Raw genomic sequence first — 21,230 nt, 5'->3', positions numbered from 1 at the left:
ACTTGAGTATCGTTATTTTTTTGCTACTTTGTACTTCTACCCCATTACAATTCAGAGTTAAATTGTGTACTTTTACTCCACTACATTTATTAAATACCTTTAGTTACTTTACAGATTTGGATTGATAATAAGAAATATAAGCATCACTTAAATCAGACTTTAGTCACACCTGGAGTAAAATCACAAGCTATAATGCATCAATAATTATAATCAACCATATTATTCTGAAATGGATCTTGTACTGCAGTAGAAGAAAAGTAGAATTACCAGAGTGTAGGAATACTCTGTTACAGTAAAAGTACCGCATTCAAAATGTTACTCAAGTAAAAGTACAAAAGTAATAGTATCAAAATATACTTAAAATACCAGAAGTAAAAGTACTCATTCTGCAGATTGGTCCATCTCAGAATAATATGATATATTTTGATTACAATTATTGACGCATTAAAGTGTTATCAAAGCTGGTAAAGGTGCAGCTAGTTTTAATGACTTTGTATACTGCAGGGTAGCTTGTGAATTTACTCCAGGTTTAACTAAAGTCTGATTTAAGTGTTGAGTATATTTCACATCATTAATCCAAATCTGCAAAGCAACTAAAGGCATACAATAAATGTAGGGGAGTAAAAGTACAGTATTTACCTCTGAATTGTAGTGGGGTAGAAGTACAAAGTATAAAAAGTAGTTTAAAATTGTACGTAAGTACAGTACTTGAGTAAATGTACATAGTTACTTCCCATCTCTGTTGGTACTTTAAGTCTATTTGATGTCAATATCTAGTTGTATTTGAGTAACATTTTGATTGCAGGAATTTCACTTACATTCTGATACATCTACCTTTACTTAGATAAAAGATCTGAGTACTTTTCCCCCCTCTGGTAGGATGTCATTGAAAAGACCCAACAAGAGCATGCTTCCTCCTCTGAAGAGTAGGCAGAAGAAGACATTGGCAGGTGGGGGACTGACATTGCTAGTTCTCCCCAGCCAGTTTGTAAAACATTTACCCTTGCGCTTATCTGACAAGGCAATATCATCCATGTTCTTCCAGTGTCAGCCAACATCCCTCAAGCTGACAGGCTGCACTGTGGCACAGGGGCTCTCACTCTTCATGAATATTACATTGGGTCTATTTGCCACACATGGCCACCAATACGACCAATACGGCTTTACAACACAGCTATCAATAATCAGATTAAAACCTACAACTAAACAACTGTATTAGGTTAGTTGTAAGCAATAATATAAAGTTGAAAGTACCTTTGTGGTTTAAGCCTAATAGTATTGCTTTTAACTAACCTAATACAGTGATGTGAAATCTGTGGACAAAATACTTTTAATTAAAGTCAACCTTTTGTTGTTTTCAGTGTATAACGTCTTGCATTTTACTCTTTTGTCTTAAATCTAACGGCCACTTGTGAAGTAGTCTTTCACTTCTTGTTACCGACCCTTCTGCCGACTCTCTGCACATCAAGCTTATTAGCATGACTAATCGCTGCTTCATGTATGTGGATAAGGAGGCCACGGGAAGCAGCAGGGGGGCAAGAGGATATCAGGCATTAAGGGAAAGAAAGGACTTGCTGCCACTTGTCATATTTACACAAAATGTCAGTAGAAAGGGCTGGAGAAGAGGTCGTATGCTGGTGGTGTGTGGAGGAGGAGGAGGAGGAGGAGGGGAGGGGTGCCACAGCTGCAGGCCAACAGTTGATGCTGCCCGGGGAAACAGGATCATCCAGGTCAGGGCAGAAAGGGAGGCAAAAGGTTGCGACCCCGGGGGGTTAAGGAACAGACTTCACAAAGAGGTACATCTTCAAACGCAAAGGCCCCACTGGGGGAACCAGGAGAAGGTTACGAAAATAAACCAACGTGACCTCTCTTTTCAGATCACCAGTTTCACAAGGTGTTTGCTCTTCATTGACTCGAGGCCCTCATGGCTGTAAGAGCGGGACTGTTACTTCAGGTCACAGTACAGAAGGATTTTTTTTACTAGTATCTTTATTGTAGGAAATGTATGTTATTTTACCATTTTTATTATTATATTCTGCCTTCAAGCTACTCCAAACTGGGTCGTGCAACCCATACGTGAAGATTTACATTGTGTGTTTGTGTGTGAGTGTGTGTTTACATAAGTGAGGTCAAACCATGTGCTCAGAGTTCAATGACTTGTATGAGTTGATTGAACATCTGTGAGCATATTTATCACACCAATCACCATGACAACTAGTGACAAGTGTGAGCTCTGTATGGCCTCCATGTGAATAAACAAAGCACCTAAGAAGAACGTGTCTCATTACCACTCACATCGTGGTTAATGTGTTGTTATGTAGTTAAGGCCTTTAAGTCAAAGCAATTAAATTGATAGTCAGAGACTGAGAATCTGCACCAGCAGGAAACCGTTTTTGGAGGCTAAATCTATGAAATGCCTGTTGTGGGACTGGCTGGTCCTCAGTGGCCTGATGTGCAGAGCTCACTTCCTGTCAGCCTCATGCTGAGGTCAGGAAATCAAAGCGAGCAGCCACAGACAAACAGCCGATTGTCAAGTTTTACACCTTGACCTCAACTTAAACTTGCGACTCCCTCCTTTATGTTCGCCGCTGCTTTGGCAATCGGAGGAAATCAAGGGGTTACTGGCAGTTCAGCCTTGATAAGGATCTTGAAATGGAGAAGTTCACAGAGGGGAAAGGTTACTTGGAGTTTAAAGAGAGTGCAGCCAGTCATGGGGAGTATTAAATAAAAGGGAAGTCAGCGCTGAAGAACTGCGCTGCGATTTTTAAAAGTGCACTGCAGACAAAAAGCCGTCTGTTCGCTCACTGGACTTCATATTCAAACACAGTGCAGGGGAAGTTTAGCCTGAACTCATCTTCACCTTTGGGTAGTCTCACGCTACAGGCTGCTTCTCTCAACTCAAGGAAAAATTGAAAACTTTCTACAGCGAGCACAAGAAATAAGTTTAGTGTTGTACCATTGGATCCACAGGGTTCTAAAAAGAAGATACTGTTCCATTTTGTAAGGCACATCCTTGGGCATTCAGTCCACATGCAGTGACCATCATGAGTCCCCCCCTCCTTTCAATGTATTTCCTGCCTTTGTTGCACTGTAGTGAACAGCAGCCTTCTCAGAAGCAGTAGTTTTAAGTCAGATGCAGGCCATCCTCTCACTCAGACCAAAGTCTTTGATTATACAAAGTGCAGTTTGGCTTTGATGTCGTACTAAGAGGGGATATGGCATAAATGGTGCCAACATATCATAATAAGTTACTTTATATTAGTTCCTAAAGCCTTTCTACGCAAAACACCAACAGTCCTGCACCATGTATGTGGAGTTGTTGGAGGAGCACGCGACATAAGATTTTCATTGCCAACATATACGTTGTATCTGCTGTGCATATGACAAATAAAACCTTGAAACCTCCTGACAGCATTAATAGCCACCGTGAGTGATGATGTCACAATAGGGTCTAATTAGCAAACAAGCTTCACATTTTTAACCCCTGATTAAAACAAGTGACTGCCTCCATGACTGATATTGCTGCTCATGACCATTTAACAATAACATAGGCTAAAACCCATGTTTTGGTGGGATAATGTAGACATATATAAACACATTTTATGATATTGCTTGAAAGGTTATTGCTGTCCCCAGAGAACAGGTCGTGATGTATAATAAACTTGCCCACATCCTCAGTTTGTCCGTAGAAAAAACACACTTGGCATACTAGAAAAGAGGAACACATTGATACTAGGTCATGCATTTTAGTACTTTATTTTTGAGATATCAGTGCAAATGAACACCAAAAATGAAAACATAAAAAAATGAAATAATGTTTCAAGTCTTCACATGAAAAAAATGAAACATATTTTTTTTTATATTTGCTGCTACAAATGTATTTCTTAGATGCACAATGCAGATCTATGATTGTACGTCAATCCCCCCGCTATAGCCCCGAGCTCTCTCCCAGAGCTTTGTTAACCAGTAACAGAAAAGAAAATCACAAAAATATCCAATGCACGTTTATTTTTCACACAATTTAATCATCTTGCTCGACAGTCTGTGGTTATTTAGGGACTGTTCATATTCTAAACGAACCTCTCTGTGATAAAAAAGACCTATTTTAAGACTTGACATTTTCCCCCATCACCAGTAGGGATACACAGGTAGTTCCCATGCGTCTGCATGCAACAGGCAGCAGTGAGGAGAGTCAGACATTATTACACAACACAGCGCAGGATAGATTATCATAACCACATAGAGACACATGCAAAGAACAAACCAACCAAAAAAGATGGGCATAGCATCCTCTGCCTTTGTATGTACACTTGTACGCATATAATTCATATTTACATATCAGGGCATTAAAAACTAGGGTATTATCTTTTCTTAAACATTACAAAATAGTCATCTTTCATACTGAAAGTACTATTTACACAAATATATTTAACCATTGTGAAAATGTATTGATAATTGAAGAGGCGTACTTCATAGGTATATGTAATAAAAAGATCACAAGACTAAATGAATAAGCCGTGTCTGACGTTAACTGAAAAGAATACAGTACAATCAAAATAAGGAGCTAGATACCAGATATCCCTCAAGACAGCGAAATGCTGTAGTGATTATCGGGGCCAGGTACACATATCCAGCTGTTTAGAAAACAAAGATGTACCTGTGGTCTTCTCTTAGTTATCATGCAATTGTTTTGTGAGTTGAGAGACTGCCACGAAAACGAAAAAGATGTCCAAAAACCACAACAGTTAAAAAATGATGAAAAAAAATCACAAACTGTCAAATTCTCAACAGATCACAATACTGACTTTTTTTTAATTACATGCCATTAAATTATTCTGAAAGAACACGGGGACTTCGATAGTGCAAACTTTAGGTGGTGCTTTGTATGAAGAGAAGAGAAAAGAAAAAGCCATGTGCTTTACACTTTTTGTGTGCATGAAGAAAATTGGTGTAGCTCTACCCAGGATGGTGAGATATGTTTCTCAGACACTGCAGCCTGTTAACTGTTGCTCTAGAAACCTGTTTTACACAGTTGCTCAACCGTAAGCACTACACACACTCTGTCGACCCATCTGCTCGAAACTGCACTATCTGCAAACACAATCTTCACACCCTGAGTTTGCACTGTCGAATATTGCCCTTAAAAGTTCCATTCAAATGAAAGCACTGAATTGTGATCAAACCTCCATTAAAATATTCCCCCTTTATTGGTAATCATGCCACGCTGTGAATCTTGAGAAAAAAACCAAGACAAAGCATCCATCATGGTAGGATCCTCCCTTGCAGTGTGTTTCAAGGTCCTCCTTTGAATGAGTTTATCATGTACATTGTTCTAATAGACCGCTGTGTCTGCCCTAGAATGACTTTATTTGGAATCTTATCTAAAATTGATGGGTCTATCTGAAAATGTTCTGATGGAGAAAAATAAATAAATGTCCACTGTGCTGAGCGCTAACATTTTTGGTGTCATCAATAATAAATGATGCTTGAAATGTTCTTTCTAAATGTTTTATGCCAGGCAACAAAGGGGACATGGAACATTGATATGTTTACAATTCAGATACAAATAAAAAGTGTTGAACCAAATTGTAAAGGAGTACTTTGCTGCATGATAATCACTGATGGGAAAGGTTACATTTGTGAGTTAGACAGTAGTTTTGGTTGAATCAATTTAAGATTTTGCTAGTTAGACCTGTTTTGTACCATTCCATGACCTCAGTATTTAAAATTGATAAACCAATGCAAGTATGCATATGAATTTGAACTTGCTCTGTTACACCTTAGAAAAAACAGTTTGTATTCTTCGTTATTTGTCCCATCAACCTAATTTGGCAAGTCATTCAAAACAAAAAAAAAACAAAAAAAAGGGGGGGGGGGGTAAAGTCAGTGAATTTGATTCCGCTTTGTATTTTTTTTTTGTAGTTGATACAACTTCTACTCATATGATTGGCTCAGCCCCTGGCTCTCATGGCTGTGCTTGTCATTGTGGTTGGCTGATTGCGGAATGGAGCTCATACTGTGTTCATAAGCATGCAAGTCACTGATTGGCTCTTCTTTAACTCGGACCACAGACTGGGTTCCCTCTGCCTGATCCTGCACCTCCTTCCTCAGCTGGATGCTGCCCTTCTGCAGCATGTAGTACAGGATGGGGTTTGAACGCGAGAGCCGTGGAGAGTCCAGGTTTGAGTCACAACCCTCGTCCTCCTCCTCCTCATTCTCCTGACTACTCCATCTAGCAAGGCTCTCAGGCTCTTGCTTGACTAGAGTAGGGGGGTCCCGTTTTTGAGTGACTGGCCATGGAGTTGGGTGGTGACTCCAGGGGATGTGGACTGGGCTGTCGCTTGCAGGGGGGGTGGGCAGTGGTCTGAGATTACTTGGAAGCCCTGAGTTGAGGGAACCATGGGGTTGCCAGCCGGGCAGGTGGAGGAAGCTGTGATTGTGGGAGGGCTGACTGAGAATGCTGCCATTAGCTTTGCCATTGCCCTGCGGGACAGAGGGACTGGGCGACCCCCGGGGTTGCTGGGATAGCTCCTTCAGGCAGTTGTCGGAGAGCAGCAGCTGTTTGAGCACATTGAAGCCCCGACTCTCTCTGGTGAAGGTTTCGCTTGGTGGAGCCTCCTCTTCCTTCACATTCCTATGCTGGTCAGGCTCTTCCTGAAAAGCAGAAGATGCAAACATGTGTCTGTCACCACTGTCCACTGCTCTTGGAGAGATGGTATTGTTCAAACTGTCAGTCCGTTCAGAGCAGAGGCGTCTCTTCTTAGGACTGGGGCTCGGATACTCCCTCTGTTCCTCTTTAACCTGCCTGGGCTGTGGCTCGGCCTGCACAGCAGAACTGGTATAGTAGGTAGCAGTCTGTTGTTTTAGCAGCTGGCTGAGAAGGCCATATTTTGCAATGACCTCTGCAGGCCGTGGTTCTATTTTTAAGTCCTGCTGAGAATTTGAGAGGGGGCTATTCTTCTCAGAGCCGCTAGGTCTCTTTCTGCCACTTGAGTCCTCAGACATGGCAGAGGACGGTCTCACATCCTCCATAAACTCAGTCTTGACCTTTATGTCCAAAGGGGTTCCATTGGAGCTGTCGCAGATGATGGAGGCACCAGGGCTCTTCTCATAGCACCCCCCTGAGACCTCGACACTCCTCCGGCCACTGCCACCGGGCCTGTCTTTGCGGCTGACTGTAGCAGTACTCGAGCCTGTTCCGAGAAGTAGCTGCAGCACTGTGCGCCTCTCTAAAAGGTTCTCAATCTGTGACGAAGGAGGAGAAGCTTCCTTCTGACTGTAAGGTGTGCCGCTGCCTGAGGGTCCGTCAGAGAATGGAGTGGTGGCGGTCCTGTTGATTGGAGCATTGAGCCTTTCTAATAAGGCGATGGGTCTGCTGGCATCAAGCTCCTGAACCAGCCCTTTGCTGGAGGGGATGGGTGGGGAGGAAGAAGCTGTGCCACACTGAGCCAGATTTTGTAACAGTTTACTGGCGCTGAAGGCAGGCTCCGAAGTCTTCTCAGCAGGGAAGGGTTTAGACTTACACAAATCCAATGGGCTAGACTGGACATGGGGGGAGGGGTAGGAGTAGGGGGATAGTGCGCCACTAGGGTCACGGCTAAGTGAGTATAGAGGTTGGGCTGGGGCTTCAGATCTATCAAGGGGGCTCTTTGTCCTGGTCTCTTCCCAGGGCACAAGCCCCTTTGGTTGGCCTCGAGACATGGTGGCCATAGTTATATCAAGTGGTATCTCGTGGCTACTTTTGTTTTTTTTTCCCATCTCATTGTTTCTGCGCTCAAGAAGAAGCTGCATGAGTGTGACCTTAGAGTGTGACTTTAGGTCCGGGCTCATTTCAGGCTCCTTGTTGTTGCACACATTTGAGGCTGATGGCTCTGGCTTCCACTTGTTTAATAAAGATTCTGTTAGTTTTTCTAGGGAGGAGGTAGAGATACAGGAGGAGGAAGAGGAAGAATGAGCAGTGGAAACAGAGGACACAGCAACAGAGGATGGTGAAAAGGTGGCGGAGGGTTGAGCTGAAGCACGAGGAGAAAATGCAACTGGGGGGGAGGAAAATACTGTTGTAGAAGAAGATAGGGCAGAGGTGAAAGAGGAAAGGGAGGAAGAGGGGACAATAGTTTTTGGCCCCATGTCTTGTGTATTGGCCCGGCTTCTCATAGAGAGGTCAATGGGAGAACAACTGGAGTAGGAACTCTCTGCATCACTGCTATCTTTTGTCAGACTCCTCTCCTGGATGGAGCACTCGCTGTCCGATGTGACTGAAGAGGATCCACTCGCTGGCAGGATGCCACAGCTGTCCTCAAGGTGACCGTTCTTGGTCAGCTGTTTCTGGTTGTTGTGGTTGTTGAGCAGCAGCAGTAGCAAGCTGCTGCATGTCTGGGGGGGGCGAGTTGGACGCGAGTCAAAGCCACGCTTCTCCCTAGGTGGCTGGCTGTGAGTGGGGGTTGGAGCCTTTGGGGGAGTAGGTGGGGAGCTTTGGCTGTGGCCACGCAGCAAAGAGGGGCTCTGAGGACCGGACAGGGCCGTCCGAGGGAGTGTTGTTGTCAATGTTGTTGTTGCCGTCATTCCATTTTGCGTTGTAATGGGTTTTAGTGTATCTGGGGTACCGGGCAGACTTCCTCCCACACTAGGCGGCCTTTTCTCCGGCCCTTGCTGCTGGTTTGCCATGAAAGCTAGTCTCTCGCTGGCAGATCTTCCTGAGAGCTGGGCTTTAAGTGCATGCTCTCTGGAGTACTGCTGGAGATGGGCTTCACTGGACAGCAGCAGGGCCAGCTGACTACAGGCCACACTGGGCTTGGGTGAAGGTGCTGGACTAGAACGGATTTTCACCATGTTTGCCACCGCCTTCAGACGGTCAGCACAGGACACTGACTCTGCAGTTGTAGGAGCAGAGGGGGGCGTGGCACTGTGCGCTGACCGAGGGGATTCTGGTGGTCGGTCCTGGCTGTGTCCCCGGCGACTGTAGGGTGTGATGCTGTGGTTTTGAAGTTTACTCTTCCGCATTAGGCCCTTTAAGCGGCTCGAGGCAGTCCCATACACAGGGCGGGGCTCTTTGTCTACAGGTGGGGCCTTGGAGGGAGAGGAACACTCAGGTTTAGCAGAGTGCTGAGACAATGCCACACTCTGAAGCCGTGAGCTGAATGACTGAAGCAGTGAAGCCAACAGGGTGCTCTCCCCAGCATGAGGAGATCCCTCTAGCCCTCCATTTTGCAAGACTCCCCCTTGGCCATTCAGCTCCATTGGGGGTGAGCTCATCCGCTGGGTCCCCGGATCATTCCAGGCTCCAGAGCGCAGTAGGCGGGCCTTCTTCAGGTTCTGCGAGGAACCTAGCGTAGGCCCATTGGTTCCAGTCTTAGGGGCGGTGGGGCCATGGTTGGGCAGTTGGAAAGGCCCGCCTACCTTGTCCACCTGCTCCTGGTTGCTGTGGGCAGCCTCAGATCTCCCGCTTGCCGTGGCCCCAGGCCCGGCTACCACTGGATGCATCAGTAAACCTTCCAGATAAGTTAGAACAGCTGAATCCTTGTGTGTCTCAGGGCCAGGCTCCTCTCCATGAGTCATGTTCAATACTATGATCCACTCGTATGGTTCAGCACTGCTACTGGGAAACAAATGTCCACTAGGTCATCTGGCTGACGGTGTAATGGACTTACTAAGTACCAAAAAGAAGGTAGGGAATTGGAAAGTGAGTCTGCAGGGTTGGGGGGGAAGCACCAGATGTGATCCCTTTCTGTAGTGGGCAAAGTCAGCACTGTGGTGTAACAGCATCCATGTTTGCAGGCAATCTGGGGCAGGTGGGCCCCCCAGGCATTGTTGTATGCCTTGAAACACTGTAGGATCCCAGAAGGCTGAGCTCCAGGCTTATATGAGGAGCAAGCGAGGAGTCAGCGGGATTTCACCGCAAATATGTTGACACATTCCGTGGTTGTGGATGTTTGGGATGTCTGTCCTAAGGCCTGGCTGTTGTTCTGTCAGTGGCGCCTTGCAGCTTGGCAGATCTCACATGGGGGACCTATGGGAGAGAGAGAGAGAAAGAGAAAAGGGGGGAGAAAACTGTGTGAGAAGCAGGGATTTGCACAGCACTATATCACATTCATTTCACCACCTTGTCTGCCATCTCTGTTACTTAGCAACATTTCAGATTGACTGCACACGGCTCCTTCTCTCTGCACTCTCCCCTCGCAGCCACAGAACAGACGACAAATGTAGATTAGACCTGATTGGTTCCAAATGGAGAATTCCTAGCCCACTACCTTGAAAACATTTAGGTCTTGAGCTATAAGCCCCTCACAGCAATGTCTTTCAAAAGTGAAGGGCCTTGTAAGAGCTGTGAATAATTTCATATGCAGCTTGTCATTTCAGTGGATTATCCTCCCCTGCCACCTCCTGCTCCTTATGCACTTGAGCAGCATCTCACATGAAACAACCCTCGGTCCACACAAAGCCGCAGCCACCCACCTACGTGCCCACAAGAGTAAACACAAGCATGAATATGCACATGAAGACGTGCTTACATGTGCATGCATACCGTTACACAGATTAAGTGAAAGTCGCTCTGGTGGCTGCTTATTCTCAACCCAGCATTGTGTTTATTAACACCTGGCCACCTGTGAATCGTTGAGTAGCTTGGTGCTTTTGAGCCTGAACTGTTTTCAAATCAGAAACAAGATCAAAGCAGAACACTGAAAAAACTAAAACATTGACTGTAACTAAATGTATGTCAATAGATTTCACATAACTTTATAAGCAATATTACTTTTAAATAAGAAATATTAGGTTCAACTTAATACTATTGCTTCCAACAAACCTAATGCAGTTATTTTAAATGTGTTAACAAAATACATTCAATTAAAGTCAGTGTTTCGGGTTTTTCAGTGTAACTGACTTGATGTGATGTGACTCCTGTTTACAGTTATAGTAGAAAGGCAGTGGAGAATCACAGCAAGGATATAGCAAACAGACAAGCAGTACTAGACTGTCAAGTGTGTGTGTGTGTGTGTGTGTGTGTGTGTGTGTGTGTGTGTGTGTGTGTGTGTGTGTGTGTGTGTGTGTGTGTGTGTGTGTGTGTGTCTGTGTATATTGAGGGCTCGGGGGTGGTTTAAGGATCAGGTGCACCTGTCACACCACACCACTGTCAGTAGGGCAAGCCAGTGACACTGGGGTGAGCTCTATGCCAGTTGCCATGACAGTGTCAGTGGCGCTGCCCTGGGAGACCTCTGCTCTGAACCCTGTCAGAGTGGTTTCCGTGGATACAGGACACCTCCGACAGTCCTGGCCGCATCCCATAAAGGTTAATTAATACAGAGTTTCCACCTCGCCTCAGCTGCTGTCTGTGTCCTTCCCTGATGCCGCCCTCACCTTTAGTGTCCACTGAGTAGACCGACATAGCGGGTCACACACCAGGACAGCAGCCACTGATTATGACGAAAGGCAATGGCAACCCAAACGGCCACTAGCCTAAATACTTCACAGAGTTCAGTAGTGAGGGCCAAAAACAACAAGGCAGTAGGCTTCTAATCAGGCTGAAATCCATCTATGAGGCCAAGGTCCACAGGTTGTCATGACAGTAAGGGCGACAAGGTGGCACTTTAAATGCCACCTTGAAAATTAGCTGGGATTAGATGATGGATTTAGGTGGATCAGTGCGCAATTAAGTGTGAGTAGCAGTAGGAAAACAATCGGGTTGGACATTTTAAGACGGTAAAGTATTGTATAAAATTGAATTAGAGAGGGGGCTATTCTTGTTTACCGAAATTGGCCCATAAGCGTCAATTACAGTCGAAGGCCATTTTTTAAGCTCATGACCTAAATCTGATGACAACAAAAGCCGACCTGGTCATACTGGGCCATCTGACGTCTGCTGTCATGCTAATCTTAGATTGTCAGGATTAGAGCTATTTTCCCACCAGTAAGCTTGGCGCAATTATAATAGAATGCCCTGTAACACCGCGTTTGATCAGCACAGTAAACAGATATTTACCTTCAATACAGCTTGGCAAAGTTACTAATATGCTGTTATACAGCCTCACCCCCCCCCCCTCCCCACAGTTATTGAGAGAATAAATGTAAATGAAAGACTGACACGGTTTCAACATGGGAAATTGCGTTAATCTCTCTGCTGCTCGCAGTGAACCTTTGGAATTACAGTTGACCTTGCCTATGTTTTTGCCCAAAGAAACTTCAGAACCAAGCAGACATTATGACTGCACTTTATTTAAGCATAATAAAATTAAAAAATAACAACGTATATTAACTTAAATTAATGTACCACCTTTCATAAACCCAAGGACGCTTGTTGTATGACAGTGTCCCAGATGTTAAGAGCTTCCTTTTTAATAAAGCCTATAGTAAGAGCTGGTTTAAGATTATTATTATTATTATTATTATTATTATTATTATTATTATGTTTGTCCTCCTGAGTCCTACATTTATTATGTTTTATATTTATGTATGTCTTTTTGTTGTATTTTATCTTGTTTTATTGGACGTTCTATCATGTCTTTTATAATGTTGTGGTAATTTGAATTGTTTTTTGAACTGTCATCTATGTTTGTTAATCTGTGAAGCCCACTGAGACAAATGTGTTTTGTGATATTGGGCTATATAAATAACCTTTGATTTGATTATAGACAGAGCTGCTGCATTCACTATCTCCCGTAAATAACAATAACTCTTTAAACAAAGTGCTCTTGAGAGACGCATCATGACTGAGCCGGGTGTCACACAGCAAGGGCAAGAAGAAATAAGTTGTCCTCGGTGACAGAGCTCTGCTAACAGATAAATGACCTTAATATAGGGAAAGCTGTCCTCTGAGCTGAGCCCTAAAGCATACAGCCCTCCTCCCTACTACTCCTCACCATGTGTGATGTGTGCATTACTATTGCATTATCACCCCTGGTGTATACATTGAAAATGACCTTACACATCTGTTAACATGTCATCTCATTCATGGTGGCACCCAAAAAGCCTGACCTCCAGCCCCCTACCCCCCTCCTCCACCGTGGGACACGAGAGCACCAATGAGGCGTTTCCGTGGTGATTATCCATTATCCTTGACAATGTCAGCCAATGACAGAGCAAGCACCATTCTAAAGTGATTTTTACCCCTACAGTTGGCCACGTAGGTACATGTGGGAGGGAGGGCAATTGATGGGGAGGGGGCATCCGTTCTGCGTCTATTCCTCTCTCTGTGTTCCTCTCCTCTTGTAGTGAAAAGACACCACAAACAGGAAAGGTCACTCCACTCTCAGTCGCTGTCTAAGTTACACAGAATTGCCAGAAGGCCAACATAAAAATGTGCGGATGCCGGTGTCGTGAATTTAATCTCAACGTGACCTTCATTTCATTCATTCATCGACCTCCAGATTACACCCACTCCACCGTCCACACACACACACACACACACACACACACACACACACACACACACACACACACACACACACACACACACACACACACACACACACACACACACACACACACACACACACACACACACACACACACACACACACACACACACACACACACACACACACACACACACACAGGAAGGAACTCACTTGCTGGTAATACGGCCTCCTTTTTTTATCTTAAAAATAAGTGGCTTTCTGAATGACCTTCATTGCCTGGAATGGTAATCCACTTAGGCCATTTAAAATGTATGAGACCAAACAAAAGAATTAAAAAAGGGGAAGAGCCAAAGGAGTGGCAGTTAAAGCCAAGGTCATTCATTCCGCCAAGGCTTTTTCCACTTGACGCAACAGCTGGTGTCCATGCAAAGCTCTGGGCGTTAATAAAAAGTGACAATGCTGCCCAAGCGGTGTGTATTACTAATGTCTGACACCAGCCTGGCAGATGTGTTCTCCCTACATTTAAGGGGAGTCAAGGTTAAAGGAATTTAAAAGGAGAGGCGATGCCTAAACAATATTATATCATGTAATCTGCAGCCTAGCTCTGCTGCACACTCTCATCGGGGTAGCTCACTTACACATGCGGCGTGACCGCTATTTGTAAATTCAATATGGCCTGACATGATTAAATAAGACAAAACACAAGCTACCTGACCAAACGTGGTTGTTCCGAGCCTTCCACAAGTGCATGAGGAGGAAAGTTGAATTAAAAGCTCTTGTTCACCTTGAGAGGGGTAAACAAGAGAATAACACGGTTCCGAACAGCGGGAGAGCTACAGCAAGGAAATGTTTTTTTGCAGATAAGTCAATCAGGACAAAATACACAGACCTATGCACACCCACACAATGAGAACTAGGGCACGGTGACCCACTTCTAAGAATGCATTGACCAAACAAGTCATGCATAGCAGACATGCCTCCCCGTGCAAAGCCGTGGATGTACCACACATAAAGGAAATGTGATATGCTGAAAAGTCAGACCTGTTGTGTTAAGTAGCACAGGCGATCCATTGGGAGAAATCATCCCACTCAGAGCGCTCCGATGTGAGGAACAGTGTGTGAAGACCGAATGCTAATATCTCAGACAAAATCGGACAGGAGTGCTAAAGGCTCAGCCTGCGAATGGCCTTGGATGAGGGGGCGGATTTTAACTCGATCTGTACTCATCAGTACAAAGAGTTCTTGGGGTTAGGAGAGAGCATGGAGGAATTCATACACACTGATGAGTCATCTAGCCAGTTCATAGCCCAGCTGATGGGGGGGGGGAACCCAGCCAAAGTAGCCGGTGGAAATGATATCATGGCACGGATCAGAGGCCAGGACAGTCGCTCCCCTTACCTTACATGTCCAGGCTTGCATGGATCTACTTACGGAAATGTTTGTGTCCATAGTAAATATTTGTGTGCCATTTGGAAGACCCACCCAAGGGCCATTTCCTGAGCGGCTGAGAATTAGTGCATCAATTAAACACACACACACACACACATTCTTTCTTAATGAGCCGTGGCCACTATCAATCTATACCTCATTCATTTCTATCGGGCTCCGAGGTAATCTTCTGCTTACATCGTCTGTCCAAAATGGTGCTCATTTCCCTCTCGAAACAACACACATCTTCCATTTGTAAACACGGTGCTGGAAATAGGAACAGATGATTGCCCCACGGCCGGCACGCCAAAAGGCAGAGCGGGGCTCTTGAAACAGACTGCAGTGGTGATGTCTGAGGGAAATGGGCCACTTTGCAATTGAGATCAAATGCTCCACTGTCAGGCTGCCCTGAAAGCTGGAGAGAAAACCAGCTTTTCCATAATATCCTTGGCATCGGCCCTAAGAAGGCTTTTGCCGTGAGTCAGCAAGATGTCTATCTTTATTGGGTTAAAAGAGTACTGCTTTTTTCTTTTAACGGCAAGTCATTCGGGATGCTCTGCAGATATATGGCGTGTGACAGAGGTCTAAGGGACAGAAAAATAAAAGGGTACATCACTGCTTTCATTTTGCCTTTCATAACGCTCTCATTGACCTACTTTCTATATTTTAAATCATCCTAATGCTTGCTCTGAGTGACTAGGAAATGATATTACAGGGCAGGATGGGTTGGTTAGGGGGACATTCCATTAAAATCATTAATATTAAAAAATATCATTAATAATATACGATATTTATATTTTACTTAGGTAAGAAGACAGTCGTATTTAATTCAGTAAGAATCGAGTTCTATTGAATTAGGCAGTCTGGTGAGGGTGACACAGACATGTCTGCACACATGTAAGCAGTGTTGGTGATCTACCTCAATGTCCCCCAGCACCTGAACCCATCCCCCAATCTCAGTGCTATAAAAAGACAGTGTAAACCCCCCGTCAGTATAAATAAGTCGACAGGTTTTGTTATTTTTTGATCTAGCTTAGTTAAAGTAACCTCTTTTATGACTCCTCTTTACGTCAACATGTGTTGCCCCAGTCGGAGTTCTTCTGACAGGTAGAGTTTCCCCACTTACCGTTACGTGTTCACTAGCTGGGTGTAGCTACTGTAATTATTTTGTTGAGTTGTAAGCTATTTACTGAGTTCCCTCCTAATGAAGTGCTCTATGGTAGGAAGTGATGCAGTGTTTATGTCTAGGGCTCTCATTATGAAAATTAAATAGGAATTTAGTAAAATGACTCTTTTGCATGCTCAGTAGGTCCTGCCATTACGAGTTGCGCACACACTGCACTGTCTGAGCAGACGGAAAACACGCTTATGAAGGTTTTGATTACATAAGTGGAGTGACTATATTTTATTGTGTTTTTTATTATTTTATTTTTTAATGATATTTCTGTGAACCAGCAGACAGTAGCCAAAAGCAAAGTACACAGTTTATAACTTGTTATCACCTTCTGTTGGTTGTTGTTAGCTTCCTGTTGCCATGTCGAATGAAGCTTGATGTTGCATCAACTAGGATGTGCTTCGAGTTAATGTTAATATAATATCCTGCTTTATATTTTGTTTTTGTTTATAATTTTTTAGTCCGAAGTGTATTTTTTACTTTCTTTTTAAATGCTATTTTATTTGTATTGTAATTTATGTTGCTGCAACGCAAAAATTCCCAAATTGGGATCAACAAAGTACTTATTCTATTGCACACACCCCACTTTGTCGGCTCAGCATTTCAAAGCACCTTGCTTCATTTCACACTGCATGCTTCAAATGAGCCAATCATTGTTTAGCAAAATATCCATTTTTTCTTTTTATGACAAGGGCTTGGCAATATGAAGATATATATGATCAAAGTCGTATATAAATGTGAATCGTTTTCTAAGCAATGTTGCAAAGCTGAGGCCGAAATGCCTTACTGCAATCCTGACATCATTAGGACAGAGCTTTTCATTCAGATCTTTGCACATGGAAACGAAGTCGGAGCGGTGGATTTAGGCAACATTTTCCTAACAGGAACAGAGCACGACCTGCATGAAAGCAGTGAAACAGTCTCTGCCGTACCAAAATAATAAAGCTTGTTTGGTTACAAAAAGTCTGAAAGACAATGAAAGCATCCCCTGCTAAGTTTGCTGCACGCTGATTCCCACTAATGGGCATTTTGGACTGCAGGCTATCCATGGTCATTAGCTGGCCTTTGTTTTCCTTACTTTAAACGGAACACAGAAAGGCCTAAACCCACTGTTTTGTTTCTGGCCGCTTTAGTATTTTTTTTACTACTTTTGCTCTAACTTACAGCAATCACAAATAATCCCTTTATACTTTTTTAGTCCTGTAATTCACATGGAAATGTTCCAACTTGAATAGTCCAGGGCATTTTTGCAGCCATAGTTCTTAACAACTTTAAATGCTCCATGGGGCAAAAACCTTTTTTAAGTTGTGAATATTTTATATTCTGAAAAAACGCTATGTCGTAATTCAGTTTAAAACCTGAGCCAACACTTGACTAAAGCAGTTAGTAAACCTGACTAATACAAAGGACACCAGGGGAGAGTCCCTGTGACATTACTTCATGAATCAACTCTACTTTTGACTAATGCATAGAATCTAAAAAGTAATTGTAAATGAAAACACAGAATACATAACTCTATTATTTGACATGAAAAACTTCATTTAAATCGACATCACAAGAAACTCTTCGGAAGTTTCCACCTCTACAAGATAATAGGATGACTGACCCCAATTAATTGGGGTTCTAAAGAGGATTTAAAATAATATCTTTGTATCAAAAGAAAGAATCTATGCACTTGACAAAATAAAATACAGTTTTCTTCAAGGATTAAATAGAGCAGGGAGTAATGCCAGTAACCATAAACTCCAACAAACACTCTTAAAGTCCTTTTCCTGATGTGCGCAAAGTTCACCATGATCTCCAATTGAGTTAGAAACAAATCCATATCTTATAGACATGAGGGCAGAACCCTCTTGATTTATCTTGACCCCCTCCTTATATTTAAGCCTTCCGTTCAAAAGGAAGTATTTAAAGTTAACACACACTATTCTTTACTACATTATGGTAACTATAGCACTACCGTAGAGACAATGTGAGACCTCTCTGTGCTGCTCAGTCTTTCCAGTATTTGTGGATGAGATACTCTGGTCAGGAACTCGCTGAAATAATACTTTTAGATTTTAGAGTGGTCATGATTATGTTCAAGCAGTGAATATAACACTCCTTGCAGTGACACACAATGGACAATTTGTGCTGATCAGGGTAATGGCTATGAACACAAATATCACCAAGAGAAAAATAGAAAATATAATCATTTAGAGCAGGAGATTAAAAAGTAATAATTTGGTAATAAAAGTAGAGCAACAGAATGAACCAACCACAAGTACTATATCTCAGTCTGTGGGTCTCAATTGTGTGTTGTCATTACTCAAATTGCTGCTGGTGATCTATCCAGGCAGAGGTTAATTGCAATGAATTGCCTTCACCTGGCAGACCAGGTGTCATTAGTCCCTGTTTGAGTATCTACAAAAAACAGCATCGCTAAAAGCCCAAAAACTACAAGTGAACCAAAAATAATGAATAGGTTGTAGTTGGAAAGAATCAATTACATTTCACAACGTCTGTGCTTCCTTGAAATTCATCAGGTTGCCTTAACTGGCAACTTACACATGACATTTTGATATTTCTATATGTTTCTAGTTATTGTGCTTGTTATGTTGCTTTTAATCATTGTATTATTACTTTACTCCTATTGTATTATTCCATATTGTATTTGCTCCCTGTACAGCACTTTGGTCAACTGAGGTTGTTTTAAATGTGCTATAAATAAATAAAGATTAAGATTGAGATAGATAGTACAATACTGAATTGTAAAAATACTCTGTCACAACTGAAAGTTCTGCTTTAAAGATCTTTCTTAAGTAAAAGTACACAAGTATCAGTATAACATTTACTTTAAAGTACTTGTTGAGCCCTAGGGGAATATCAGAATCATATATAATAAACGACTGAATTTTGGTCATTGACAAATAAATGTTTTCATCAAAACTAGTAATGGTGATTCTAATTTGGTATTTTATAATATATATAAACTACTGCTGGATATCTTAACCTACACAAACATGTCAATATGTATTTATGCGTTTATTTACATTTTGTATTAGTTTATAATCTGAATCTGTAGTAGCTGAAGTAGCTGAAGCTGTCAACTTAATGTAATGGATTAAAAAGTACAATATCGGCTTCCAAAATGCAGTGGAGGAGTAGTTTAATATCTTATAAAGTAAAAAATAAACACATAAAGTACAAAGAACTCAAGTATAGTACTGGAGTCAATGTACTTGCAGCTAACTGAAACTGGTCTGTTTGGTGACGGAGATGGAGAGGACACAGAAAGCGATCTGGTCGTAAATGTAGTAAAAAAAGTTCCCAACAAACAATCCACCAGAAGCTGGAGGCTAACACACCTATAGAGCTGTGTAGGAGGGGGGGGGGGGGGGGGCACACACACACGCAGACACACATCACGCTCCCGTAGCTTGTCATCCTTAGCTGTGGAGGCTGATACAGGTAAAGTGCAGTAATCAATTTGCTCTCCTGGCAGGAGCGCTCCTTTGGAATACTAATCAGCCCCCCAACCTCCCCTCTTTCTCGCCATCCCTCCTCCACCGCCCCCTCTGCTTTTCTCCTTCCTTGTTCACCTTTCTCATGACTTGACACCCCCCCCAATGCCCCAGACCTGACCAAATGCTGGTGGGGGCTGTCTTCTGCACAGATAACTGCTGCCACTAATCAAGCCTACGTGCACCGGGGCGTGGGATTAAAAGAGCTTGCGCAGCTTGACTCAGGCACTGAACGGTGTTAGTGTGCGCGGGCAAACACACACACGAGGTCAAAATAAAAAAAACCTTTAGGGGAAGCAAGCGGCGTCTCGTCCTACAAACACACACACACGCGCGCGCCTCCACAAGAGCAAACAACACAACAAGGTCAACTTAAAAGCTGATGTTAGGTGAACATTCTCAGGCTATAAAAGAACACTCACAAGGAGATTAGATCTAAATTTACTCGGCCAGTCAGAGCGGGACAGTGGCGAGCTATCTCTCGGAACACATGTCACGCAGGGAGCTGCAGTGTTGTGCGCATCGAAAGCGGGAAAAAAAGGAACAAACTCAAGCGTGAATCGACAGGGCCGCAATTCCTGTTCATTTCACATGGGGGGGGATGGCTTACAAGAGGAGGGGGGGTCTCTACACCACCACCATATCAAACATACCGGAGTTGCCTGGAGGCTGTAACAAAGCGTCATCGATGTTACACGCACACACACAAAGGCGGTAGAAGTGTGTGTGCGTGTGTGTGTGACAGGGGCAGAGAGAGAGAGACCATGCCAGCCTATGCATCAGCAGGGATATTTCATTATGTACATAACGAGTGCCATTAATCGCTCTTAACAAGAGGACACAACCTCACCTTGGCAGTCTCACACACACAGCAGGAAGGTGGGGGGGTGCGGGGGGCCACGAAAAAAAAAGGAAATCTACAGTGCACACAGAAATTAAAATTCACCACACTCGAGGATCCGCCGCCTACTTTTGACCGAGCGCGCCGCGGGCCCCGGGGTGATGTGGAGGGGAGCCAGCAGGCGTAGAGGAGCCGCTCATCTGAGAGACACATAAAACACATAAAAGAGCGGGAAAAAGACGAGAGGAGGGGGCAGGGGGGGTAAATATATAAATAAAAAACGGAGGGGAAAATGCCGCAGTGGCGGTTGCCAGCGGGGGCTCGTGCCCTTGACATACTGACACGGGTGGAGGGAGTGGGAGGGGGGAACTGTCATGTGACACTCTTGTCATTCGCCTGATCACCCGCCTGGCCACCTGGCAAACCCCCCCTCCTCACCCCAATATCTCGCCCACCTTCGTGCGACCTCATCCTCCCCTGACCTGTCGCTGCATGCCACTTGCACCCCCTTTCCTCTACCTATGCCCACCCCGCCCACTCTGCCCCTCTGCAGTCCTATAGCACCCGTCCGCCCCACCCCTAGCGCTGCGTTCTCCCCCCCTCCCCTCTTCCCCCGCGGCTGTGCAGCAAGGTCAGGCAGGTCACTGTGTCCTCATCTGTAATCCGCTGCCATTCGTCAGCAGAGAGAGGGGAGAGGAGAGAGAGGAGAGAGCGGGATAGAGCGGGAGAGAGGAGAGAGAGGGAGAGAGGTGGGAGTGAAGCAAAAGAGGAGCGGAGGGAGGGAAAGGGGGGAGAGAGGAAAGAAGCAAGAAGAGAGGAGAGGGGAGATAGAAGGAGTGAGAGGCGCTCGGACGAGGGGAGAATGCCCAATTAGGAGCTGTCACACACACACACACACACACACACACACACACACACACACACACACACACACA

General features: G+C 44.0%; 1 protein-coding gene across 1 annotated transcript in view; it reads right to left on the bottom strand.

Annotated features, from left to right (window-relative positions):
• Positions 1 to 3,740: 3,740 nt before the first annotated feature.
• Positions 3,741 to 21,230, bottom strand: part of nrip1b (nuclear receptor interacting protein 1b) — a 43,235-nt gene continuing 25,745 nt past the window's right edge. The window contains exon 2 of the mRNA XM_063895583.1: positions 3,741 to 10,006. Coding sequence (XP_063751653.1) covers positions 5,935 to 9,555 — 3,621 coding nt within the window. The 5' untranslated portion in view covers positions 9,556 to 10,006 and the 3' untranslated portion in view covers positions 3,741 to 5,934. The remainder of the gene's footprint in view (positions 10,007 to 21,230) is intronic.

The sequence above is a fragment of the Eleginops maclovinus genome, chromosome 11, assembly GCF_036324505.1.
Source record: "Eleginops maclovinus isolate JMC-PN-2008 ecotype Puerto Natales chromosome 11, JC_Emac_rtc_rv5, whole genome shotgun sequence".
NCBI lineage: Eukaryota > Metazoa > Chordata > Actinopteri > Perciformes > Eleginopidae > Eleginops > Eleginops maclovinus.
Note: the sequence above shows the minus strand (reverse complement) of the source record. Positions and strands in the feature narration are given on the sequence as shown.